General features: G+C 40.2%; 1 protein-coding gene across 1 annotated transcript in view; it reads left to right on the top strand.

Moving 5' to 3' along the window:
* dapk1 (death-associated protein kinase 1) overlaps nucleotides 1-27649 on the top strand; it is a 61078-nt gene that overhangs the window by 20414 nt on the left and 13015 nt on the right. The window contains exons 2-18 of the mRNA XM_079365303.1: nucleotides 2743-2964; nucleotides 6820-6958; nucleotides 9517-9646; nucleotides 10890-10938; nucleotides 11132-11158; nucleotides 13268-13420; nucleotides 14764-14809; nucleotides 14980-15069; nucleotides 16174-16266; nucleotides 18335-18454; nucleotides 19193-19291; nucleotides 19748-19846; nucleotides 20896-20994; nucleotides 21087-21284; nucleotides 21583-21780; nucleotides 24499-24597; nucleotides 27299-27376. Coding sequence (XP_079221429.1) covers nucleotides 2743-2964; nucleotides 6820-6958; nucleotides 9517-9646; nucleotides 10890-10938; nucleotides 11132-11158; nucleotides 13268-13420; nucleotides 14764-14809; nucleotides 14980-15069; nucleotides 16174-16266; nucleotides 18335-18454; nucleotides 19193-19291; nucleotides 19748-19846; nucleotides 20896-20994; nucleotides 21087-21284; nucleotides 21583-21780; nucleotides 24499-24597; nucleotides 27299-27376 — 1939 coding nt within the window. The remainder of the gene's footprint in view (nucleotides 1-2742; nucleotides 2965-6819; nucleotides 6959-9516; nucleotides 9647-10889; nucleotides 10939-11131; nucleotides 11159-13267; nucleotides 13421-14763; nucleotides 14810-14979; nucleotides 15070-16173; nucleotides 16267-18334; nucleotides 18455-19192; nucleotides 19292-19747; nucleotides 19847-20895; nucleotides 20995-21086; nucleotides 21285-21582; nucleotides 21781-24498; nucleotides 24598-27298; nucleotides 27377-27649) is intronic.

Genomic DNA, 27649 nt, shown 5'->3' with positions numbered 1-27649 from the left:
CACAATGCAAATGAACCTGTTGTTGTCAAACTAGATAAAAACACTGTTCTCATATATTAATGCTGGCGCAAAAATGATCATCTTTACAAAGGTCGAACTATCTCAGTTCTGTTGAGTGTTTTTTGAAGCAGTTCAGAAAATAGTGTAGGTGAACAACTAATAATCAAACCCAAACGCTGTCATGCACACAATGGTGGAGACAAGAAGCAGATTGTCTCACTGCTGTTTGCAGGCAGCTACATAAAACCTCTAAAAACAGAGAGAAATCTTGAGATTCATCCATATGAATGAGTACATGACTTCAGACACCAGAGATCAGCTCAATGGATGCCCTACAGCTACAGGGTTTAAGGCTAGTCACATCCCCAGGGGGAGTTTTTTTTTTGTTGACTCGTTTTTCTTTTTTGCTTTTTAAAGCTCCTTTGCCGCTGCGAGTATTGTCGTCAGGATTCTGCATTTTTATATTAAATGGATGATTAAAGTGGAACGTTGTAGAAATTTCGACACCTCTTCCTGGTGACTGTGTTTCTGTCTGTGGAGGTGCAATGACGGGACTCTTTATTGAGGTTCTTTTTCTTTCTTGTCAATGCAGAAGAAGCTGAGAAAACGTGGCCATGATAATCTAAAAATTTGTGACGGAATGTACCTCTCCGTCTCTGGTTTCTCTCGCTCAGTTTCTCTCACCCCTTACTCCCTTGTTCTCTACCTCCTCTGTGGGTGTTTGGTACACTAAGTGCCTCATGATTGCCAGGGCTGTGAGGAGGCACAGGCGGGGGCGTCAGCAGCCCTCAGCCAAGTGTCCTTGCTTTCCTGTGTGGATTTTTCTGGCATGTTGTGGTGGAGTGACAGTCGACTCGGAGTTGTCCAGGGCGATAACAGCGTTTAACAGCCTCCCTGCATGGCAACATGCTGGTGACATTTCCATAACAACTCCTAGTGTTGTTCATACTTGAGAGTAATTTAAATGTCACACATGCTCACCACATTCAAGAGCCGAGTTAAAGTACTGATGTGTGCACCCCAACAAAAAACACACAATATTTATTATTCCACTTAACTAAGATTGTGTCTGCTGCAGCTGGTTGACTCTTAGAAGGAAACAAGACTTGGGCAGGTGAGGAGGTTGAAGAAGGAGCTGTTTCATCTCATCTCAACGTTGTCATGGAGACGATTTGTGGACACTTCTTACAGTTCAGTCTGAACGTCTTCAAAGTGACGAGTTGAGTATATTTAAAGTGCCCAACCATCTTTCTTGATCAGATTGGCGGCATCAGTCCGATACCCGATACATAAATCAATATCAGACTTTATTCTGATCTCAGATCGGATCGGTCCCATCTCTTGTTTGAATTTCTCGTATGTATAATAGGTACAGCCTTACCTGAGGGTAACTAATGTAACTAAATAACTCATTTTACAAACATTTCAAAAGCAATATTGAACTTTTTTTTTCCTCCTTATTATGGATCCAGAAGTACTTCATCAACAGATTCAATGTATACACATCTTGATTAGTGCTCAATATTCTGGAAATGAAAGCGTCTTACTTCAGATAACATGAAGCGCTGTTTGAACTAAGTATTGTGACATTTGCTATGATAAACATAGCAAAAAAAAAAGAAAAGATAATGTGGAAGTGCGAGTATACATCAACATGAGGCTGGCTGCAAAAACCCCAGAAACCACATACAGTACACACCTATTCTTAAATGACAGCTGAAATAAAGTGTTGAACACTTCCTGGTTCAAAAAGTATATTTTGCAGGAATAGGTCATGACTTTTTTTGACTGTACAGAGGTGGATTTTAGTTAATGACTCATCGATTTTGATATTAAGGCAAAGAGTTTTTCATAATTTGGGCCATAGTTGATCCGACTGACGATGGGTGCACTGTCAGTCTGAGGGCGTAAGGCCCACCTCAGCTCCAGGCTTTTGCCTTTCATACCACGTCGACCACAAGTTAGTTTCAGACAGAAATACCAACATTGCAACGGCCATCGATGTGCTTCAAAAGTCCGCCTAAGAAGCATCACAGAGACTTGATCCACCTTTCATACAGTCTTTGGTCAAACACAGGTTTAAAGTTGTTGTGTTAGTCAGCTGCGTTGATTTTGTGCTGGGCTGCAGTCGTTGTCCGACAGTGAGCACTTTGCGTCCCTGCTTTAATTTACATTCTGCTGATGAGGTCAAGGACAGATGTTTGTATCTGGAACTCTGCATGAGCAAGCGGTTCAAGCTCAGTTTGCTCACTTCTCTAAGATAAAACGGGTTTGGTTGGAAAAACAAGAACAAAGAAATCCACGATGTAACCCATGTGAGGATTTTCATATTGCATGTGTAACAGACATATTGATTTTATTTACATTAGCGTAAGTCTCTGAAACGCCTCCTCGTTTTGATAAGATTAGTCGGATCGTGATAGTGACTTTGTAAAACACACATTTCTATTTCTGTTTTTTGGCAGTGTCAGTCGATCATGATTCATTGGTTTGGTTAATCAAAGCTGTGTCTGATCATCACTTGTAATGTCTTATAATCCTGCCCACTCCTTTAGGCTTAGATTTCTGCATTTTATCTTGGACTGAGACGACTGCAGACAAGGCTATAAGAATGAAGATGCATAAATTGGCATTGTCTGATGTTGATAGATTTCTTCATTCTGTTTACACTCACTATAATTCTCTACCTGAAGAGACTAGATGCGCCTTTGTGACAATTTCTTCTCCTCCTCATATCACTAGCGGCCAGTTTGCCGTGGTCAGACGATGTCGGCACAGGAGTACAGGTGTGGAGTACGCTGCCAAATTCATCAAGAAGCGGCGCAGCAAGTCGAGTCGACGGGGGGTGACGAGGGAGGACATCGAGCGTGAGGTGAACATCCTGAAGGAGATCCAGCACCCCAACATCATCACCCTCCAGGAGGTCTTTGAGAACAAGGCCGAGGTCATCCTGATCCTGGAGCTGTGAGTGCATTCTTCTCCTTTTTTATTTTCCATACTCTGAACAAAGTAAACACCATCTACAACCAGGAAGTACTTCTAAAACTGGCAAGACTTCCACGATGAAGAATATAAAAACAAACTCGTTTCAGAAGAATAAGGCATGTTTGATGACAATGATGTCGCCATATGAGCTACAGAAGCCAATGTGACCACAGCTTAGAGCTGTTATAAACAGAGTTATTTATATATTGCCTGCGATTAACTCTTTGCTGTTGAACCAGTTTCTTTCTAACTCCTTTCCAATACAAGGATTCCCAATGAGTGATAAATCTGTTTCTGAAAAGAATGCAGAAAATGATTGTTTTTGTTTCTCTTTTGTGTGAAATAGCTGCACTGGCCCTTTAAAAGTAAAAAAAATGAAAAATGAAAACATCAGCCAGATTGTGATTTCCTTAACTTGTCATAGTATCTGGTTGGATTGAATGCAAACTGTGTCTGTGCCTATTACCGTTTCAAGTTTTGTGTGGCTCAAGGCCTCTTTCTTTTTTTTTTCCCCCTGAAGCATCAGTTAGACCAGTTTAACCAGTTTACAGGGAACTTCATCATGTGTAGGAGCAATCGTGTTTACGCCACAAGAATCCAGCTGACACGCTCGCTTGAACAATAAGCACAAAAAGCAGAATGCAGGACACCTCCATTAGTAGGTCACCTTACCCGCCAGCAGTAATGAGTGTGATTGTTAAGAGCTGAGGGACAACATTCCTGACCGGTGATCGTATTCGATAGAGTCGCAAGGAAAACATAACAAGCACGGTTAAGGCCTACAGTGCAGCAGCGGACGCGTGTGTGTGTGTGTGTGTGAATAATTGGTCTTCACTGCTGGATCATGCAAACAATGAGGGAGGATGCATCAATCTTCTTTTATTAGAAATTGTCCAGTAATTGTTTCTGAGTCAAGGCAGTGTACTGTACAAGGAAGGTTGTCAGAATAAATACATGTAAAGGAAAATGGTTTATAAAAGTCTATTTACTGTGATGTGCCTTTTTAAAGTAAGGCCTGTAACATGAGTTGTAGAGAAGAGCATTAAAGGTTAACAGCGGACTTCTAGGAGGTGTGTGGACTCTTTGCAGGCTTACCGTTCGATGTTTCAGCTGATCAGTCAGGACGCTGCAGCCTGGATGAGACCAGTCCTGGTTCGCTCTCCTTCAAGAGGAATCTGTCTTGTTTGTTGTTTGGCTCAGTTTGCCATCTAACACCTTCACACCTCTTACTGTAATCTCACACATTCCATCTGCACTCTCACTTATGAAACTGCTCACTTCCACACTGAATTGTTAAATTGTGTTGGAATAGATTTTAAATAGAAGGTTTTGTGTTATCAACCTTTTTGAGGGCTATGTTTTTGGTCAAACTCTGAGTTTTTGTATCATGAGGGGGGGAAACGTGTTCTTATAGGTGGGTCATACTCGAATTACCTAACTGCTCACTAAGAGCTTTAGCTGTATTGTTACGTTGATAACAGTCGGTACAATGTGAAGGCTATTCTATAAATGTTAAGTGCTATGGTTCTGTAGGCCTTGTAGTGTTTGACTTATCTAAATATCTTAATGGTGGTTGTTGAATGCTGCCTGTTGAGCACGCTTGCAGCACTTGGCTGTAATTGGATTTTACCTAATGTATTTTTTTTACCTAATCATCTACACCCTCTGTGGTAGGTTTAGGTTTCAGAGTACAAGCGGTATAGATTCCCAACCTTGAATAAACTCATGGCACATTGTTAGTCCCTGTCATGTCAGTCAGGCTGTTTTTTGTCTGTCCGTGTTGCTATGGGGAACTGGTTGAAGATTAACCAGGAAGTTTAGATATTTTTTAAATGTTGAAATACCTCAAAGTCTGTCTGTACTTCCTGGATTTGATTGTTTGATTGCACAGCTATTTGAGTTGTCACGGCAACCGTTGTTTATCTTCTGAGTCAAAGAAGACAATAGCACGAGGAAACAAGCAACATTAGCCACAACATTTCTATATCCAGTGTAGAAATGTTAAAAGAGCAAGTAAGATAATGAATGCAATCATGAAATGACTTTACTTTAACATCTGAAAAGTAGGGAGCATGCACTGTGTTTATGTAACAGTGCTGACATTTGTCACATCTCCTCTAACCACCACGTTAATATGAAATCAGTACTAAGTCTTACTTTGTGATTGACTTTTTTCATTGAGCAGATCGTGTTATTAGAAGCTCGTTTTGGTTTAGTCTTGGAACGAGGTCACATGTTGCAACCTACAAAAAGACACATTTTGGAGTAACTATTAATTATTTATAAACTTTTTCTGTTAATTGTGGTTCCCTATTTCACTGCACCACAGTTAAGAAACATGTTTCCTGAGGTCTACTCAGAGCATGACAAAAGCAGACGTCACAAAATGAACTTAATGTGTACGTAGAGAAGTCTACTGTTTTTGTACAGTTGGAGGAGTGAACATTATTACACATGACTTCCACGTCCTGGTTAGAAGTGACAGCACAGGGTCCCAGGAAAGTTCAAACGACACGTCGCACATGGATACTAAAATGTTTGACTTCATGTTTCTTCCCTTTGTTCTTTTTATCCTCGCATATCTGCGAGGATATCCTCATATCTGAGCTCTGCGTTATTCCGTACGAAGCAACAGAGTGACATGTTGGGGTAGAAACCAGTCTGCGATGTGTGTTTAATACACCCTGCTAACTCCCGAAGCAGATGATGAAATAATCATCTGAGATGTCGAGTGGGTGTTTGTTGGGTGGGGGCCCGAGCCGTGCAGCTGGTCTGCTGATTCCTCCCTGAAGGGAGGAGCAGAGTGTGATTGTGTCATTTTAGGTCTGAATTTCTGCAAAAGAGTTTGGTAAATTATAAAATGTTTAAAAAAAAAAGAAGAAGGAAGTCTATTTCCTCACACATAGTGTGAAATAAACATGGGTTTGAAGGCTGAATGATTGCTCAGCCAATGAATAACCACGCCTGTGATTGTAGTTATCTGCACTCTGCCTCTCTCTTCTGCTTCTCCCTCACACTTCCTCTTGCTGCCGGCGTTCCTTCTCTCACATGCTCAACTGTTGACTGAGAGAAAGAATCTGCTTCCGACCTTTCTTCTCTCTGATAAATTATTGTTTCTCTGGGGTGATGTCTTTGCTGACACTGACATGAGGGGGAACCTCTAATTTCCTAGGAACAGGATACACATCACACTACATCTTAGGCAAATTAAGTAGAATTTCAGGCCAATTGTTGAATCTAATTCTCCAGAATAAAATTCTTCTCTGTCAGTATCATTGATAAAAATCACAATTTAATGCAGAAATGTTTTTAATATAAGTTCAAGTTCTTTTTGAAACCCTTGTACTTTAATTCATGCATTGAGTTCTGTCCATGAGCTATGAACTTATTTGATCACCATAAATTTCACCTTGATGAGGATTATCATGCCTGCACGTTTATTTTCCCATTTTTATGAATTTAACCGAGCAAAAACAAAAAAATAATAATAATTAACATTTCCGTTCAAAAGCAAAGCTCAATATTTGGTGCACTTTTCCTTTGTTTTTGTTTTTTTTGTTTTTTTAATGAGGGTTTTGCATTGTTGAAAGGCGCTGGATTAAGCATACTCTGGATGTGTAAATTAGCTGCGCTCTAATGCACCAGGATGATTAGATTATATCAGCTCAGCTCTGTTAAGAAGGGATTTGTAGCTGGCTGTGATCTGAGAGATCTCATGTATTAATGCGCTCTCTCTTTCTCTCTCTCTCTCTCTCTCTCTCTCCTCTCCTCTCCTCTCCTCTCCTCTCCTCTCCTCTCCTCTCCTCTCCTCTCCTCTCCTCTCCTCTCATCCAGTGTGGCCGGTGGAGAACTCTTTGACTTCCTGGCAGAGAAGGAGTCTCTGAGTGAGGAAGAAGCCACTCAGTTCCTCAAGCAGATCTTGGACGGAGTCTTCTACCTGCATTCCAAACAAATTGCTCACTTCGACCTTAAGGTACTGAAGCAACAGAAGATGTAAACGCTGAAAAATAACTATTTGAACTCAAACTAGCTGTGTATGAATAGTTAGGTCACCAGAGAACAGTTAATTGATGCAGAGCCGATCATAAGTATCAAAAAGAGGACAAAACCCGTGCTGTACATATGCTCTTTGTACACTAATAAGACTGCATGTCCTGACAATTAGAATGCATGTTATGTAAACCAGTATTTTATTTGTATGTGGCAGACAGCACATCTGCTCTTTGTCCTTAGTGGATCCTTTGTGTTCAACAAATGCAAATGAGCCTTTTCAATGGATTGGCTTCAGTAATGTCCTTAAAGTGAGAACCAAAACAAAAAAAAAGGGAGATGTGCTCTGCTGATGATGTTTTTCGTTTCATGGATACAAAAGATGATGACAGCGACTCGTTAAGGGTCATGTTACATAAACACAACACATCACGACGTTTTCTTTGAAATCACTCCCACACGTATACAGAACTAAAACCAACAAGGATGGCCCTTCAGCTCTAAGGTCACAGCAGAGTGTTTTATGTTGTTCACCACTCATTGACATCCATTACTGTAAATGAAAGCTGACTGGAGAACTACATTATCAGCACACTGGGGATATACTATCCTTATTTGAAGTAGCTGTTCTTTTTGGGACGGCTTCTTTATCTGTTTGTTTGGTATCTTTTATATCAGTTTTACTATGTTTTCAGAGACAGATCATCTAAAGCTTACGATGATGACTGATCTTGTTTAGGCTATTGTTTGCCACTTTTTTTTTTTTAAATCAGTGAGTTCAGTAAAATAGTCCTGAGTGGAAAATTGAGTAAAGGTCATTGTGAACGTATACAAGACAGTACAATAAGATGGGCCTTTGAGCATTACTCTACTTCAGTTTGGATTATGGTTTTTTTTTTTCCCCCTCAATCAATATCATCGAGCAGTTGTTCTGACTCCTTCACTTACAGAGCTATCATGAACATAAATAAGACTTCAGGACATTTGGTCTCCACGTTTGCACAGACAGGGTAACCTCTGAGCCCATCCAGCAGCTTCTGATCAATGCCAGAGCTTTCAACAGCCACAAAGCCGTCGCTTTTCATTTGAGCTACTGTTGCTCATTGTCCACCAGTTGCTCCTATTAGGACTTAATATGTTTAGCTGAGTGGCTTTGCGTGAGACGTTCCATTTTAAAGGTTGTAAGTTCAGCGTCTTTAAATGCTCTTTTCTCATATTCAGTTTTTCTCAAGCGTGACATCGCTCACAGCGCGCCTCTTTAATGGTCAGTTATCAGTGTGCAGTTCTTACTATGACAGCCGTATAGTCGATGTTAGCTATCAGGGGGGTGAAAAGGAAAGAGTCCTCAGATGTTTCCTCTGAACCCTTTAAACTGCTTTTACACCGTTTTAAAATGTGACTCTCCAACTGAACAAGGCAGCTCTTATCATTTAAGGGTGTCACATCAATTCTCTTGAGACAGTCATTCAGCCAATCAACGCTCTGATTTTGTTGAAGAGCGTGATACGTTCGGGAGAGCAGACTAATGATGTCTGACTGATCACCAGACGTCACAACTTGCTTCTGAACTGATGAGTTCAAGTAACTCTTGGAAATCTCTAAACTTGTAAACATGCCCCAAATTAGATTCTCCCGTATGTCTTTAATATTCAACTGCATTAGACTGTCAGTCTTTCTTCTTGAATAATCGTTTAATTACATGTGAAGCTTTCAACAATTGAGCAGATTAATTTTCTCAGTCCACTGACTAGTACTTCACTAATCCAGCCATACTTGTGTATACTGTTGCATAGTATAATTTCTATGAAAAGTGGATATTTATTTTTTTGTATATACTCTTGTATTTGTAAAGTAACTAAAGCTGTCGATGTAATTGTAAGGAACAGACACAAGATACAATTCTCTGCTCTGTAAACACTGACAGGCTGATGTTTAGCGGGAGTGACAGACAGCCAAACCGCTGAGCTGAGCTGGAGTGGGATTGTATTTCCACAGAGCCTGTTTCCTCTGCTTCACTCAGCCAATCTGTTCTTGTTCCTTCACTGACTAACCCCCCGCGCTCAGCTCGCATCGAGCTGAAAAGGACGACATTAGGAGCAAAGATGGCTCAGGAATGTCCGTCTTCTGTTGTTTAGCTGAGGTTGAAGCGCTTCTTTGCCGTCCTTTCCTTTCTCCCACTTCCTCGAGAGGCTTTTTAGCTCATGTTTTGCATCGGATTTCCATAGCTGATGAGCCTCCGTGCTGCCAGCCTTGTTCATGGTTTCGTCGCTGCCTTGTTTGAGCTTTGTTTCTGTCCTCCGTTGACAGTTAGGGGAAGATTATTCAAGATGTGTACTTGAATTTCTCTGTTAGCCTCGTGCCTGTACCTTATTGTTATCAGCAACATCCTCAGAAAAGCTCAAGTAGTATCCATAAAGAGTTTGGTCTTCAAAATATATCCAAACTATCACTCCACCTCTGCCTTCCTCTGTGTGTCCTCCATGTCTCCTCTTTCTTTAACTACCTTATATTTTTAACTGTGTCTCTCCTCTCTCTGTCTAGCCGGAGAACATCATGCTGCTGAGCCGCTCAGTGCCTCACCCGCGCATCAAGCTCATTGATTTTGGTCTCGCACACAAGATGGATTTTGGCAACGATTTTAAAAACATTTTTGGAACTCCAGAATTTGTAGGTCGGTATCTCTTTGCAAATGTCTTCTTTATCCTTTTCTATTTCATAGTTTGATGTTTCATGAAGAGTATTCAAAGCTGATCAGTTTATACAAATAAACTCTCCATGCTTTTCTCTTCTGTACATACACAAATACACACACAAACACAAAGCGGCACCATCCTGTTCTACTGGCTTCATCCCAGGTGTTGACTAATGTTAGAGCAGGTGCCAACTGACCCTAAGGGACAACGTTAGAGACCTGATGATAGTAGACTGGAGACTATCAGAACTCCTTTTTCTTGCCAACACACAGTCACACACAAACTGATAGACACATCAGTAGCTCTGTCCAAACTCCCCCTTCAAATCCCCCTTTTTACCCCTGGAGGCTGCCTCTTCCCTTTCTTCCACTCCCAGCATCATCCCCGGCCAAAACCAGAGTCTGTGCCCACTCCAGCAGGACAACAAGCAAATGGTCTAAATAAAGATCAAGTGGCAGAAAGTCAAACGGTGAACTGAAAAATGGAACGCTCTGCCATTTCCCAGGCACAAAAAATTTAAATTATATAACAGGAAAAACAAGGCTTCATAGTGTACTCACTGGTGTGTAGCATCTTTCAGACACAGGGACTTTGAAAATTGCTTTCAGGATCTTTGAAATATATCTGAATAAGACATAGAGGTACATGAGAAATCAATTTGAGGACAATACAGTCTAAAAACAAGCAAACGTTTAAAGATTCGAATGAATCTGCCTTTACTGTACAGCACAATAAAAACATAATCAAAAGAAAAGGTCAGGTTAAAATGTTTAAAGAACGTAACAGAGCTTTGTATCTTGTCTAATTTAAACCCATACAATCTTATAATCATGTTTTATGTTCTCTGTATGCATGACATCTGTGAATAATGATTGTCTTTGCTGCATGTGGTGCTCCCAATATGCACCAATTAGTCTTCTTCTATTAGTCATTACATAAATGTAGTTCATATATAAGTCATAAGTCCCTATATATGTGTGTGTGTATAAAAATGCACACAAAGAAACAAATGCGTCTGTGATCCTAAGAATTCCTAAGCCAGAAAGTGATAGCGTTTGAACAAATGAAGAAGGCATTGCATGATCTAAGCTCATAAATTGATTTGATGGGGAAAATACCGATCTTATAAAAGCAAACTGAAGGTACAGATAAAGTTTGATATGTCGCTTGTGTGTTGACCTGACAAGAACTAATCTTCTGTTTTGTGCGTTTGCATTACAGCTCCAGAAGTAGTCAACTATGAACCTTTGGGCCTGGAGGCCGACATGTGGTGAGTAAACAAAGACTCATTATGCCGATGTGCTGTTTGTGTTAGTTCTTATTACTGGGGAGCATCTGTTGTTAAGTGCGTGCGTGCTTTTGTACAATGAGCTGCTGTGAAAATGCTCAATAGCTTTGTTTTATGTTCAAAATCCCTCTCTCTCTCTCCCTCTCTCTCCCTCTCTCTCTCTCTGTCTCCTCAGGAGTGTCGGTGTGATCACCTACATTCTGTAAGTACTTGAAAGCAACCAGGGTTGAAGGACAATTTTGTGAAATGTTGACCTTAAATGCATTGAAGACGTGCGTCACTGCAGGTCTTTAACAACAGCTCCCCTCACCTTTTATGTTTATATTGTCTTACACATCCCCAGCCCCAGGGTACCTCACTCACTGAAAACGACAGCCAACCTGAATGTTTGTCAGGAGGCAAAGAGGTTACGGCTGCTTTTTGAACTGTTCAATGTTAAACTCTCTGGTGTGACTGTTGTTTTAATGGAGTACTGTCACATCCTGCAGCAACTGTTAAGCATATTAAAACTGTATTTGGGTTTGGTGTTGACCAACCAGCTGTTTGGATCTTCCACATTTTGAATGGCCAGCATACTCTGTAAGTGTTCATAGATAAAGCAAAATGTTTCGTCTTTGTTGCTTTATTACATTCAATTCAGGTATGTCAGCCAGCCTCAGCCTCTGCAGCTCCTGTAAAGTCTGTCAAGCAGCCTTCTGCAGATATGTCAGCACAGTTTAATTTAGCAGCCAGAGAGAAGTCCATGCCCTCGGCAACCCACAGATCAACTGCTGTTTGCTCTTGAAGACACCTTTGTCTTCTCTTTATACCTGGCTGCAAGGCTTTCTGAGCGCCCACACACCTCGACACTCTCGAAAGACATTACATTTGGGCACAGAAGTACTCATCAGGTGCATTAGCCTTATGCCCACACAAACGTGTAGATAAATCTTGTCAAACAGGGGTAAATAAATTGCATAATATGTGAATCCAAACATAACTCCTTTTCTTCAGAGATGTAATCTGTTGTTGGTTTGAAAAGATCGTTTGTTATCATATGAACTCACTCGTACGAATGCATCCATGCACACGTACAAACTGTACACATGCATACACCCACTACACCGTCTCTGTTCATGCTGCCCACCCACACAGCTGTGACAGCTCTGCCCGACATGGTAGAAAATAGATCGTTCTCTGCCTATCACAGTGGAGTAACTGTATGGTGCACTTAAAGCACATCTCATCCATGTAAAAAAAAACAAGTGGCTGTGTTATTTTTTAGCATAAAGATAGTGCTTAGTGCATAGTTTAGTCTCATTTTGGGAATACTCTTGAAAATGGTCGGATACAAACTTTGCCACAGAATCTTGATTTCTTTTCGCTCATTGCCTGGCATGATGAAGAATCATCTTGGTTACGTGTTTGTTGCGAGCAGCTGCATCTTATACAGTCGATAAATTCTTGCTTTTCCTCTCAACTTGAGCTTGACCTGCAACACCTCCATGCCTGTCGCAGCTGGCAAGCTAATTAGCGGTTGGCGCTGACGAGCTGCAGAGGTTACGGGGGTCGGTTAGTTTAACTGCCATATATAATCAGCACGCCTGACTGCTTAGTCTTAATTTGACACACATTTACATCTTACATTTGTGTTGAAAATGTGAAAACAAAGTAAAATTCCTGCACTCCAATGAAACAACTTGTTTCGGCTGAAGATGATAACTCAATAAAGAGTAACTTTGTCATGTTTCTCTCTGATTACAAGTAAGGAAAATACACTTTGATAATGATGAGTGTTGTTTTTGTTGAGATGGATTACATGGAAAATACAGATTACATGGGGACTACATCTGGAAATTAGCCGCAAAGGCTAAAGCTGCTCCTTTTAATGTAAAAGGGAATTGTCCATGAAATAATAAACTATTAATCTCAACTAAACATTAAGACATCTACATGTTTAATTCAGTAAACCGAGAATTTGGTGATTTAAAAATATTTTCACCATGTGGCTAACATTCAGACCCCATAGTTTACATTCCTCTCAGCACTTCCTGTTGTTCATGTCACAGAGAATCACAGCTATTAGATGATAGGTCACACCATAACAAGGTGACAAGCTATGACAATATTAAAAATTCTGTAAATAAGGTACTTGTAGAAAATGTATTTTTTCATGCTTACTTAATAACTATAGCGGTAGACTAATCATCAATGAATTTCCATCACCAAATGAAGTGGTATCAGTCTCAAAATTCTGATATACTTCAAATACTGCCAGCTCACCAACAGGCAGTGTTCAGTCTTCTAACCCAACTTCTGTCCCATCCTGCAGCCTGAGCGGTGCTTCTCCCTTCCTGGGCGACAACAAGCAGGAGACTCTGGCCAACGTGTCGGCTGTGGATTATACGTTTGACGAGGAGTTCTTCAGCAGCACCAGCATCCTGGCCAAAGACTTTATAGCGAGGCTTCTTGTCAAAGATCCAAAGTATGAAAGACTGCCATTTCTCATTTTCTGAATTCTAAAGTAAATGTCTGGCAGTGACTTACTAATCGCTCTCTAAGGTTTGATAAGATAGGACTAAAACTGTTTCCAAAAGAGAGAGCTAGGGATGCAACTGTTCTGTATTTTTTTTGTTTGTGGTTTATTATTGAGGTAATTATTTTTTGATGTCAAGCCTGTCCCATGGAAAATGGCAGAGAAAGTTGAATGTCTTTGACTTTAACTCTTTTTTTTATAGAGTTGTACTTTAGTTGTTGTTTTGTGGCTTTACATTTTGCTTGACATTTGACTTTTGTGATCAGCCAATTAATAACTTGTAGAAATAATATGCAACATATTTTCTGACTGATCTGTTCAGTAGACAAATGTAAATTTCAATTTGAGCCACTGAAAATGTCTTTTTCACTCTGATTACTCCAAACAGTCAACCAGCTCAAAAACTTCATAATGAAGGATTAACATATCCATATTTGCCGAACACAATTTCAAATTCAAGGTCCTTTAGCAACAGCTAATGAATTTCCCTCTTGGATAAATAAAGTATTTCTGACTGTGATTCTGAACTAAATGTCTCCAGTAAAAAGTACAGAAAAGTCTGTCTTTCTCATGTTCCTGCAACACAATGGAGGTGAAGCGCAGGATGACTAATTATCTTAATCATCTTTAGGCAGGATAGAGACAGAAAAGGCCAAGCCTCTTTGAGCAGGAAGACAGTTACGAGAGAGGAGTCTGACTTTACAAACTCTTAAGTAATGGGCTTTTAGAAATCCTGCTCTGAGTGCATCAGAATGGAACAACTTTTAATTGACCTACAAAGTGAGCAGACACGGACCCGCTCGGCTGACAGAAAGATAGACTGAGGCTCCTGTGAAGAAGACACAGATCACTGTTTAAAATGTTGACCATGACACTGGACTGCAGCAGCAGAGCCACTCTTCACCTAAAATGTGAAAAGACTACGAAACATCGATCCTTTGGTCATTTGTGGTGCAGTGAAGATCTGTGGGTTTTCCATTCTGTCTCAGGTGTTTGTGAAACACTGAAGATAAACAGGGATGTGATAGCTAACAGATGGGAAAACTGGTTTAGAACTAGATCACATCAGTTTGTTATTATGTTTTAAAATGTGGCTAAAAAAAGAAATAAAATGTTTTTCAATGTATCAATTTAAAACATGGCTTCATCTTGGAGTTGGATGGGCAGTTTTGTTTTCTCTTATAAAGATATAGTTGTATACATTACATACTTTTGTTTTTAAACCACTTACTTATTTATGTTCCTGGGATTCCTTTTGTTGAGTGCTCACTTTGTTTATTTTATCTTTACAGAAAGAGAATGACGATTCAGGACAGCCTCCAGCATCCCTGGATCAAGGTCAGATTGCGTGACGTCGTCTATGATTCATTTTTTTTGTTAACATGTAACATGTACATTTTCTTGTTGCTGTAGACATTGTCAAAGCTGTGCTAAAAGGATCTGGACAGTTGTATTCTCATAATATTTCTTCCACGTTGTGTTTTTCTTTTTTGTACATGTGAAATCAGCCAAAAGACACCCAACAAGCCCTGAGCAGAAAGGAGTCGGCTGTCAACATGGAGAAGTTCAAGAAGTTTGCAGCTCGAAGGAAATGGAAAGTAAGGGATTGCCTTGATACTGTGTCGAATTTTACAAACTGAAGCTTCAGTTTCACCTTTTCTATACAGAAATTCACGACATACAACATTATCACAGACTGCACTGTGACAGCTTTGTCCCCAAAAAAAACCCCTTCTCAGATGTGATTATTTGATGTCACCAGAGTGCTGCAGGCTGACCTAACCATGAAATGTACCGCCATGCTGCTTTAGCGGCCGTCTCCTTGTCTGTTTTGGTTCATCACAGCTGACCCAGCACTGCTCCCAGCCTGTGAGAAACACTGGCATCGTTTATCTAGCCACCCTGTCATTCTACATCTCTGTCTTCTGCTCTGGCTGCCACAAAGAGTCTGGCAGCTTGTGTCTGTGCAGTTACCTTCACTGTCTTTGAGTTTATTATGAAGTGATCTTTTTAACCACACAAAAACTAAATCAATCATTTCACGGCTATAAATGTTCAGTGTTAGCCATGGGGAAATCCAGCTATTAAAATCCATACAAGGTTAGGTCAAATCCAACTTTACGATCAACAGTGTGTTACATTCTTAAATACGACATATTGAGACATGTATCTGAGACGTATCTGAGACATCTATTTTGCTCCTGTACAAAAGCCAACATGGAGTTTATAAATGAGTAGAAGATCACTCTCTCTTTAAAAATACAATTTTTCTTTGAAACACAGTCATGACATATAAGCTCTTCCTCAAATTCAAACTCTGTAATGGATAACCGCTGACTCTGATTCTGCATTTTTACCCAGCTTCTTTTCTGTTCCTGTTTTTTTCCTCTCCTGACGACATCAAGTGTTTTATGGCCTGGTCTGTTTTTTCCTTAAAAATTAATTATGAGGACGTCAGGTCTTTGCAGTACAGAGTTGCAGTACAGTCCAGCTCTGTACTTCAAGCCTCATCATCCAAAATGTCCAAAACATTGTACTTAAAAGAGTCAAGTGGCCCAGGAGCAGAGGATAGGATAAAGGAGTGAATCAGTGAGAACAATAACTTGAGCGAGTGTTTACAGCTGCCTGTCACATGGTCACATTAACGCAGTTTGACACGAACTTGTTCTTTTTCCTCTAACTCATCACCTTTTTTTTTCCAGCAATCCGTCCGACTTATCTCCTTATGCAACCGCCTGTCCCGCTCCTTCCTGTCCAGGAGCAACATAAGTGTGGCACGCAGTGACGACACGCTGGTAAGACCTAAAGATCAGACCGAGGAAAAAACATCAAACAAAAGATGGTCAATCTGTGTCCATACTCATTCAAGTTGATTAGGTTTGTAGCTATTAGCACATGAAGGCTTTAATTAAACTTGAGTAAAGTGTTAACAACAAGAGAACCATTACTTGAATCCCTGCAGTCTATCTTTAATATGACTTTTAGAGTAATGAGTTTCTGATTGCTTTTATTGAAGTGTGTTCGCTTATTAGGGCCTCAAGCTCTCAGTTACAACTCTGGGATTCTCTAACTCTGCAATCTCTTCGAGAATCTGGAGCTCTTGCATGTAACTGATCTTTACTTCATTTCCGCTAAGTCGCCACAGGTCAGATGTTTGTGAGATTGTTGGAATTTCAGTGTTTCTAAAACCAGAAAGAGCTTTTGATGGAACATGCCAAAAAAAAAAAGAAGCCCACCACGGCTTCAGAGAGATGTTTAAACATTTACCAGGTGTTACTGCTGGCCAAGGCCACAACTGTTGTCTCCTCATTGAACCCCCACGCCCTCATCACAAGTGAGGTCACAGGTAAAGATAAAGATATTGTTGTGTCCACAAAAACAACTGCAGTATGCGTCTGCCTGTCCAGTTCGTTTCAACAAAGTAGTTATTTGTGGGTCTGTATCAGGGTGAAAGTGACTTTGGGTAAGGCTGCGACAGCAGAGAAAGGATAAGATGAAGATCTCTAACTTGTGAATATGTTCATCATAGATTTCTAGTGATCAGAAAGTGGAACACATTAAGGATGTAGAGTTTAAAAGCAGGAAGAGCTGTCGATTCCAGACATCAGTTTTTGATCACAATGAATGGATTCTTTCCTGATAAGCTCAGTACCTTGCAATACAAAAACACATGAGTCATCTGGATGATATACTCATAATAGGGAAATGATCCAGATAAGTTTTATGTCGTTTTTTATGGCTCTGCGTGCTGTCGTACTCGCAGCTGTTGCAATTGAGATGCAGTCAGTTAAGGATGTGAATTGGATGTCTTATCTCTTCTTTGTTTTGTTTTCTATTTGGTTTATCTGGAGTCTTAAACCGTTATATAACTACAGTAAAGTCAATATGCAATCATACATTTTACAGAACACAAGACGGAAAAGGCAGCCAGAAAGTTTCACGATAAATAAATCTAGTCTATTAAAAGTCATTGGGATTTTCCTTGCGAGAATAATTAGAAGTGAGAGAAATGTTCAAGGAAATGTATGAATGTTAGTAGATGTGTCAAAATAATCTTTCTATGGTGAGTCAGATAAGGTAATTAGAATTGAAGTTCAAATCAATGATACATCCCCGTCTTTCTTGCCTGATACAGAACTTGTCCTTGTCCGTAGAGAAGATCATATCTCGAGTGATAAACATTCATCACATTTTTTGTTGATTTTTTTCCCCTTTAACTGAAGATGTCGGTGTTCACTAACCAGCAGGCTGTTACCAAAGTCTTAGTCTGCAGAGAAAATAGAAAAGCTTTCCAGCCTGTGTCATGAATAACAATTTCCTGAAGGTTAAAATCCCTGAAAATTGTTGTTGGTCTAAATCCCCAGCAGGCGTCGAGCTGCTTGTTCATGTGTGTGTTGTGTTTGCTGCTCTCTGAGGCGCTTTAGTCGTGGCTCGCCCAGCAGGGAGGTTATATTGAGGAATGTAGCTGCAGTGTAACGCTTGGCAGAACAAACGCCACATCAGCCTCTCCCCCCCCTCCTCCTCCTCACTCCCTGCCTTCCTCCTCATCGTCTCTTTGTGCAGCGGAGCATCACGGCAGATTTCTGAGCCTTTGTGGCTGACTCTGACTGAAGGTCATAAGGTCACATGTCACAGCCCCCCAACCCACCCCACCCACCCCCTAAGGAAAATATATAAAACAATCTGAACCTGAACTTGCTTAAGAAAAGTCTGTTTGTTTCTCTTTGTGTTCATGCAAGAGGGAAAAGATGAAAGAGAGACTTAGAGGAGTCTTGTGATAGAAAGAATTCTCAGATTGATGTTCACAGGATCGGATCATTTTGTGAACAGAACGTCAGTGACGGTTTTATCCCACCCATTCAGGATGAGGAAGACTCCTTTGTTATGAAGGCCATCATCCACGCCATAAATGACGACAACGTGCCCGGCCTGCAGCATTTGCTCGGCTCCTTGAACAGCTACGACGTCAACCAGCCAAACAAGGTGACTAAAAAACCACACGGTGTACCAAACAAGTTAAAGTAGGTAATATGTAATATGTTGCACTTCCACTGTTTTCAGGTTTGTTTGGACATATTCTTGGAGAGAAAAGCAAAGCTATAACAGTTGTGTAATGAGTAACACTGTCGGAGTGCAGAGAACAGATGCCTTATTCCTTCACCTGATGGCACAGTACATCCCAGGACTTAAACACATCCCTCATCTTCATTCTGCTCGCTGTTAAAGATGAGACGCTGATTGTTGACAGTTGATGTGTGATGGCAGGATGTGATGTTATTAATCTCAGTCAAGTGTGGAGGAAAAGAGATGGATAAGAATGTGTCCACTTTGAGAGGAGGAGAGCAGCACTGTGTGAAGAATCTTTAACTGCCAGAAAAAAACAAAAGATTTATCACAGGTAAATTACAAAGAGGGGCCGGACTTAGGAAGGTAGTTCAGGAAGTGGTCTAAAAAAGTACACCATGTCATTTTCTTCTTTCTCCTGTCCTTCTCTTTTTTTTTTAACTCTATTTTTCAACACGATGTGTCAAAACTCTCATCAGATGAATGTGTATCATGTCTAAACAATTTCCAGCGTTCCTGAACTCTTTTAATAACCTGTGGGAGGAAATATGCATTCTGTTTTATGTGTTATTACAGTTTGTGGTCTAAGGCTGATGTTGACAACAGCCGCTCTGACACACATAAGACGCGTATGAGTTACAATGTATGTTCTTGCAGCATGGGACTCCTCCACTCCTGATTGCAGCCGGCTGTGGCAACATTCAGATCATCGAGGTGCTGATGAGGAAAGGTGCAGAGATCCAGGCCAATGACAAGGTAAAGACTGATCACTGTTGTTCTGATAGGCAGCTGTAAACTTTTACAGACTGGCAGTAAGGGCTTCAGCGCTGCGCTAATGAGGACAGAGGAATGTAACAGACAGTTAGATGATGACGGAGAGTATTTGTGCTGTGAAATATTGCAGCCTTGAACTAATTTCACAAAGAAGTACTGCAAACATAGTAGTAGAGAATAACTGATGTGAAACTTGAAGTGTTTTGAATTTTTCTGAAGAGCCTTTTTTAGATGCACACATACGTGATGGCGACTTCAGCTCTAAAACATTTTTTTGACAGTAGACACAACCTGGAATTAGTTCTGTTCTTTGAGCTTCAGTGGTCATGAAGGATATGTGGATATCATCTGGCAGCAAACACACTCCACGTGAGCATGATTTATTTTTTTTTATTGTAAAGGTCAGGGATAAATCCTGGGAATTTATTCTCTCCTCAGAGTGGAGCCAACGCTATCTACTATGCAGCAAGACACGGCCACGTAGAGACCCTGAAATTCCTCCATGAAAAGAAATGCCCTCTGGATGTCCAAGATAAGGTGAATCAAGTGCCTCTTCACACACACACACACATACATACAGAACCGTACACACTTACTACTACTCACCAAACTCAGTTATCTCTCAGCAGTTATTCACACACTCCTACCCATCAAACCTCCGGGGATGCATCACTTTGATTCTGCAAAACACCCAGACACACATGTTCACACGTTCACAACCAGTGCTGCACACACCTGTGGAGAAAACCACAGGCACCATATCAGCGTATTTTCTGTTGCTATAGAAACAGGATTAGCTGAGGATGAGTGTGTGTGTGTGTGTGTGTGTGTGCGTGTGCGTGTGTGTGTTCTGTCTGAAAACCATGACACAAGTGAGCAGAGTCCTCCTCCGGACCAAAGTTAATCTGTACTCCTGACACTTTCGGGATTATCGCCATGTTCATGTCCAAGCATCGTTAAAGTTTAATCTCTCTTTATTACACTGCAACCCAGAAAAATCAACTAGAAAAGCTTTTAACACCTTTTCTAACACGATTAATCGTCTCTTTTGTTTGTGTTTTTATGTCATTTCGCTAATCAAATAGAGCTGTCTCAGCTTTCTTCCCTGCACTAATCCATTAGGTGCTATCCGCGTCTAGGGTGCCATTTCACATAAGCAGCTTCTCCTCTAACAAGCTTCTGCTCTGACTGGCAGTCATCAAGTTAAAGCTGATGGATCAATTTCTAAAGAGTCGGAAGTCTGCACACACAGAGCAGTAAAATCTGAATGCATTTGTTTAAATGGAAGTTTCTGAGGATATGCTATGACTAACAGGAAAAGGCATTTCACTTGCCTCACCAGAGATGACAACATAATGATTCAAGACATTCTGTTAATTCACCTCAAGTAAAGTTTGACATAGAAAAAATAAGATTAGAATATGTTTTCTTTATTAATCACCATCATTATAAAATAGAATTTAATAGTTTGATTATACTGATAGTTTAAAAAGTATCCTGTCAATGACGGAAGTCAGTTAAAACAGGTGCTTCATTGATTATCTTTAGAATACTGCATTTTTTAAGCAAACCTTTCTGTCCTCCAGTCCGGAGAAACCGCTCTTCATGTGGCGGCTCGCTATGGCAACGTGGATGTGATACGCTACTTATGCAGCATCCGGGCCAACCCTGACCTCACTGACAGGGTAAGCGCTTTAACATTTACACATATACATGATTTGTGTTTTATTGGGGAACCTTTCTTCAACCTTTCTTCCTTCGACACTTTTATCTCCAGGAGCAGGAGACGCCACTACATTGCGCTGCATGGCACGGATACTCAGCAGTGGCCCGAGCACTGTGCCAGGCGGGCTGCCATGTGGACGCAAAGAACCGCGAGGGGGAAAGTCCGCTGCTGACTGCATCTGCTCGAGGCTTTGTGGACATTGTTGAGTGTCTGGTGGAGCACAAGTCTGATCTAGAAGCAACTGACAAGGTGAACAGATTTATTTTTGCATCTGTGTCTATTTGTTTTCATTTGTTACACTGGAAAAAAGCTAATTACTTCATTTCAAAGAGCCCATTATAAAAAGCACATAATAAAAACCTTTATTTACCTTTTAAGACATCACAGACTGATTGAATCTTTTAACTTTTCCCTTTTTTTTTTGTCTTGCTGTCAATTTCTCAAAACCAAAAAAACACAGAACTGAAAATAGATAAACACCTAATGTACTCAAAGGACATGTTGTTTACATTGTGTGTAATTTACATGATCTCCTGTGTGTGAACAGGACGGCCACACAGCCCTCCACCTGGCTGTACGAAGGTGTCAGGTTGAAGTTGTCCGCTGCCTCCTCAGACACCACTGTCACCTGGATCAGCAGGACTGTCATGGCAACACACCACTACACATAGCCTGTAAGGACGGAAATCTGCCAGTCGTCACGGCGATCTGTAGTGCCAAAGCCAGCCTTGATCTGCCCAACAAGGTAAAGATGCCCACAAACAAAAATACTCCCCCAAGGGCTCAGTTCATTCAAAGTTCAGTTGTATGTTTGCGATATTGTCGTTCCTGTAATCCAGTTGATGATAGATAACTGTCATGATAACAAATGAATACTGTAACCTTAAAATGTAAATGTTTCTGCTTTCACGTTTAGCATGCACACACAGCTTTTGTTTTCAGTGCCACAAACACTAGCAGCATTACGTGATGCATTTTGACACATCGATGAGTCAACGTTTAACAATGGCTGATTTTTTTCTAAAGAGGTTTCAAGCAGCAAAAATATACAACACAACATAACCAAAGGGGTTACTACCAACCCTGTTCATATCTCACTGTTTTTTATTGTTCATTTCTTGCCACTTCAGTCCAACCAAAGGAAAATGTCAAATGTTACGTTGTTGTTAAAATTGTGAAGTTCAAATGTTGTAGGAATTAAGTGTTGTGTCGACTGTCAACTATGACTGCAGTGTTCAAAGACCCACACTCTATTGACCCTGTAGTGCAGCAGTTTCATCCAAGCTACAGTAGGACTAATCACAGGCCAAACAAAGGGATGAATAAACGCATAGCAAACATATTATGGGGATTAAAGGGATTTGAGTAACTGTGAATACATGCTTCCTGTGGATTTTTGCTGTGTGATCCAATCTAATCCCAATTGGGATCATAAACCTGCCATTTATTGTAATGCTTGTGAAAGTATTTATTTTAAATCACTAAAACAATCTAAATGACATTAAAAATCATCTGTTTAAAAAGACAGGGTACCATACTTCACATTTTTTTCACATTCCCTTTTATTTGTTTCTGATGATCGGGTTCAGCACTAAGGTCAGCAACACATACAGTACACACATCCAACCACCCCAACATGTGCAAAAGTACAATTTAAGCTCAATAAGAAAGGTGAAAAGACATGCAATGCAACTTCACATAACCTTACTTAACTTGGTTAAGTTTTTATCGTTAATTTTAATTTGAAAACTACTTGTGGACAAACAATATAACTATGTGCATGTTCTTGGATCTGTATTTTTTTGATAACTGCTCTTATACCTATTTTTCAATTCAAGAGAAGGGGGCTTTTGATAATGCTTGATGTAATCTGCATGTTTAATGTTGGTTTTGAAAATACTCACAGTTTGGGGGGAGAAAGGTATTCATAGGGGGTTGTCTACGTCCCATATTTGGTGCATAAGAGTAGCTTTTTGTCAACCAAGTGAAGCCCAGGGCAAGTATATGTATGTATGTATATTTTTTTCACAGTCAGATTATAAACGTATGCATGGATAGATAGATAGATAGATAGATAGATAGATAGATAGATAGATAGATAGATAGATAGATAGATAGATACTTTATTGATCCCGAGGGAAATTCATGCGAAATTCAAGGAAGGCAGAAGTGTAGAGTTACTTCTGAGCCATTTTATGCCGGGACTAAGGCTGACTTTTCAGATATAAAAACTTAAAGATTAGCAGAAATGAGTTTTAAGTTGTTTAATCAAAGCCAGTAGAGAAACTTTAGCATCCACTTTGAAAATGGTTTATGTAAAGAAAAAAAAATGAAATAACCCTTTAAAAGGAGCTCTTGCTTACCCAGCATATATTTCAATGAATATATCTTGCTCTGCCTCTGTTCCGGGCATGACTTCCTACACATTTCTCCCTTCGCTGAATTCTATACTGTTGCCTTCCATTTGAATGAATTCTGCGATGAGATGCTGCTGGTAGCTCCTGTCAGCTTCTTCACGCACAGAAACATGTTTTTCCAAGAGTAGTTCAAGGAAGTGATATCGGGAGGAGTCGGCACCGCCTGAGATGTTGTGATTAATTCATAGTATTCTGCTTCTCTGTGTTTTTAAAGGTGAATCTATAAAGGCATGTCGCTGAGTCTTTGCCAGGGTTTGTCTTCTCGCCGTCTGCTGTCGGGGAGAAAATAACAAGCAGGGCATAGGAAATGTGTCTCTGTTGTGTTGTTTAGAGCAGAAAAGGAAACGGATGATTGCTTTCTAGTGTTTCTAAGTTGTGACAAAAAAAGAATTGATTGAAATACTGCTCTCATACATGTTTTCTTTCCGGTGGCTGTTGATCATTTTCTACAGTTTCTCTGACGTCATCTGGCAGAAGAACCTCTGTTGGTTGGTTTTAGAATCCGGAACTCTGCATCAGGGTCTTCTCTCACCTTGTTGGGGTTCCTCTGCTATAACAATCTTCTTGCTTTACATGATCCTGCTTATAACATAGCTTCTTATCCAGGAAGTACACCTTTTAAATCAAAATATTGATTTGGAAATTATTCAAAGGATTCAAAGGTTTTACATTGATATATGTATTCTGCTTGGTCCATTGGAGTCTAACTAGCTTTCATTACTCACGTTACTAAACTGAACACTGGGTGACCAGATCAAACTGAATCAGCGCAGTACTTGACTGTGGATCCTTTGCAGAGCCCACATAACAGAATTTTAAAGATTAAAATGACTTTTATGCCGCGTGAGCCTCCAAATCCATTAACATACTGATGGTACAGTTTGGGTCAGTGCATCCATTTGTCCATTCCTTTCAGATATACCAGATCATACAAAAACTATTCAACATGTTTTTAGGGTTCACTTTGTCCGATACTTTACAGGTCCTGTTATTTTTACATAGTGTGACCTGAAAACGTGTAATTTGTATTTTCTCTGTCCTTTCAGTACGGCAGAACTCCTCTCCACCTGGCCGCAAACAACGGGAGCCTTGAGGTGGTCCGTCATCTCTGCCTGGCAGGAGCTAATATTGATGCTGTCACCAACGTAAGTCAACATGCGTCTTTCTACTTTTACTTCCTTCGTTTTAGAAAAGCAGATACATGACTTACGTTATAGTGCATTATGGGAAGTGTCTGCAGGTATGTATACAGTACAAGCCGTTGTTATTGCTATTTTAGAAAAATCCAAAAAGTCCAAAGTTTTGGGAATTTTTCACTTCTGAAACTTTACAAGCTGGTTTAGATTTGCACTCTGCTGCTTTCAGAGCTAAATGCATTAGTATGTAAAGAGGATTAAGCACCAGGACAGATGTTAGTGTCTTTTTGGGGATGTGGCCATGGTTTAACCTCATGCATGCAAGTATACAAACCGAGAACATTTTTTTCTCACTATTTGTTCAAATACACTTTGGTAAATTGTTCTATTCTGCTTGAGCTGCAGAGCATGTTACTGCTCACTGCCTCCATGCACACTCAATAAAAGCAGAAACGCTGATTGCAGCTTTTTAACTCAAACTGGAATTAATCTGCTGAAATGTATTAATAGCACTTCCCTGCTGATACTAAGCTGCACCGCCTTCAATTCTGAAATCCTCTCACCTCACCTCTTTGGATTTCTAACTTAGAAATCTTAATGTTCCTTCCTATTGTTGAAGTTCATTTCACCTCTTGAACCCTTGATCTTTCCTACATTTTCTTTTTAAGTAGTTTAGTTAAGTTTTGAAAGTTTTTTTGATTAAGTCCTTTAAAGAGGAAAAAAGAAGAAGATGGCTTGTAATGGCAATTATGCATCTTTAGGGATTCTATCAGAATAATAATTTATTATTCTTTGACTTCCACGAGTAAGTCTTCTCGTCTTTTTGATCTCTCTGCTGATGTTTAGCAGAGTAAAATGGTTCCATCACTCTGAGTTGAACTCAATCTAAGTCTCTTTGACCCCATCGGCCTTTAATTTCCTGTAATACAAAGATTCTTTAAACCCAAAGGGGGAAGGCTGGTGGTGTCTTTTTGTACATTTCTTTATAAAGCAATCAAATTATTTGTTTCTTTCTTTCTGTCTCTTTGAACTGGTGGGTGTTTTACTTTCACTTTTTTTTCATTCTCATTCTAAACGCCTTCTTTTGGCATTTCATGATATTTTGGATGCTGAGCATCCAGATGTCCTACACTGAGGGCTCTTTTTTTTTTTCTCTCCCTGAATTCTCGAGCTGTTAATATTGTATGACAGCTGATGTGCAATGCATGTTTAATCCAGAGTGCGCATACTGAGATGTATAATTCATTGTCTGGTGGCCAGCGGTCAGCGGTTTATTGGGAGCAGCTGGTGATGTGGCGGGGGGAGGGGGGGGACTCTATTATTTGTTGAAACATGTCCTCAGCCTTTCATTAGTTTAGGAATATTTCTTAAGTTTTCATTATCAACAGTCCTGACCTATTACCAATCAATTGAAATCCGAGACACTACAGCTGATCAAATTGCCTCCTCTCCAACTTGAGGCAAACAACACCAGCTGGTCACAGAATCTGACCGTTACCAAGCAGGCATGGTGAAAGCCGCAAAACCGTGCCATCTGTACAAGAAGATCTCGTGAATTTACCCACAAGTAAATCCAACTAAGTGCTCAAATTTGCTGCACTTCATTTACATGCACATCTTTGACATTTAGCTGAGGAAAACAACTGAAAGGTCAGTGTCCTCTGTGCTCTTATCACAGTATTTGACCATATCAGAGAGGCATGCTTGTGAATGGAATAGAAAGATAGAAAATGTTTTGATAATATCGGGTTCAAAATAGTATGTCGACTATCATGAATGGGAAAAAAAGGTAAAGTGGTCGATCCAGAAGAAAAGCTGTGTTGGATGTCCTTTGGCGTTTATGTGTGTAAAGTAGGAAGAGCTCTGTCGGGGTTTTAGGCTGTCGGTGCAATTTTTTCTTCATGTGAAGCAGAAGTCAAAGACTGTGACAGATGGCTGCGTCAGTGTAAGGGATGTGAAACTTGTTGGTCCTGTGGTGTTCCCCTGTCAGTGTGTTTAGGGTCGAACTGACAGAGTCAATCAAATGAAGACTTGACTTGTCAGGTGAAAAAAAAGGGGAAATGATATATTATAAGGTTCTGTCTCTGCGTGTGGATGATGTCAGTCTATCAGCTGGGAGAAGGGTTGAGGAGTTTTTAAAGCTGTTTGTGACTCCAGAAAGAGCCAGTAAATTGCTTCAGATGATGTCATTTGAGTCGGCGGCTGTGGGTCGAGGCTCTTGTAGCTTTGAATTGTACTCTAGGTTTGAAAGCGTCCAAATCCATGGCACCATTTTCAGTGATTAGTAATGATGTCTAGGCACTCCTGATTGCAAGGTAGCATGATTTATTGTATTGAGTTATCAAAGACAAATACATGAATATATCTTTTTTTGTGTTTTAAATAAAGTTACCAGATTTTCTTAGCTAGACTGTGTTTAGTTGAGAACAGAAAAACGCACAAGCTGCAGCTGAGTGTTTTATTACCGTCAGCCGTGTGGATGAGATATGATATCGGATGTGTAGCAGCAGCTTCATCAGCCCCTGCAAACATTTCCTTGATCTAAAACGACCAACGACTCCTTCAAAGAAGTGTCAACAAGGATTGATTTAGAAGCACTGAGGCAAATCTCAGCAACAGCCAACTGGAGTTTTAGGGATTATCTCTGATTTCTTAAACATTTATTCATCCTTTTCTCTTATCTCGTTCACTCTTTCCCCCCCCCCCTCAGGATGGAAAGACGGCAGAGGATTTGGCGTATAAGGATCAACATGAACTCATAGTTTCTCTGTTGTGCAAGCTTAAAAAGGTAAAAGTAAACACTTACCTACATACACGTCAATGTATTAAAATGAAAGAAGAACTTTTTAAGAACTTTTAAATGTAGACGATTTTTTTTAAAAGAGACCTACTAAAGTTTCGTGATGCAGGCTTCAAAAACTCTCTTCACACTTGGTCTATTTCCATGCAGAGGTGTGGAGAGATGTCTTCAGCATGAAGGTGTTAGATTTTATCATTGCACCATTTTTAGACTGTGTGGCAACACTTTCCTAAACATGTAAAGGTACAATAAGTTAGAAAG

Source organism: Symphodus melops (assembly GCF_947650265.1).
Source record: "Symphodus melops genome assembly, chromosome: 1".
Taxonomy (NCBI): domain Eukaryota; kingdom Metazoa; phylum Chordata; class Actinopteri; order Labriformes; family Labridae; genus Symphodus; species Symphodus melops.
Note: the sequence above shows the minus strand (reverse complement) of the source record. Positions and strands in the feature narration are given on the sequence as shown.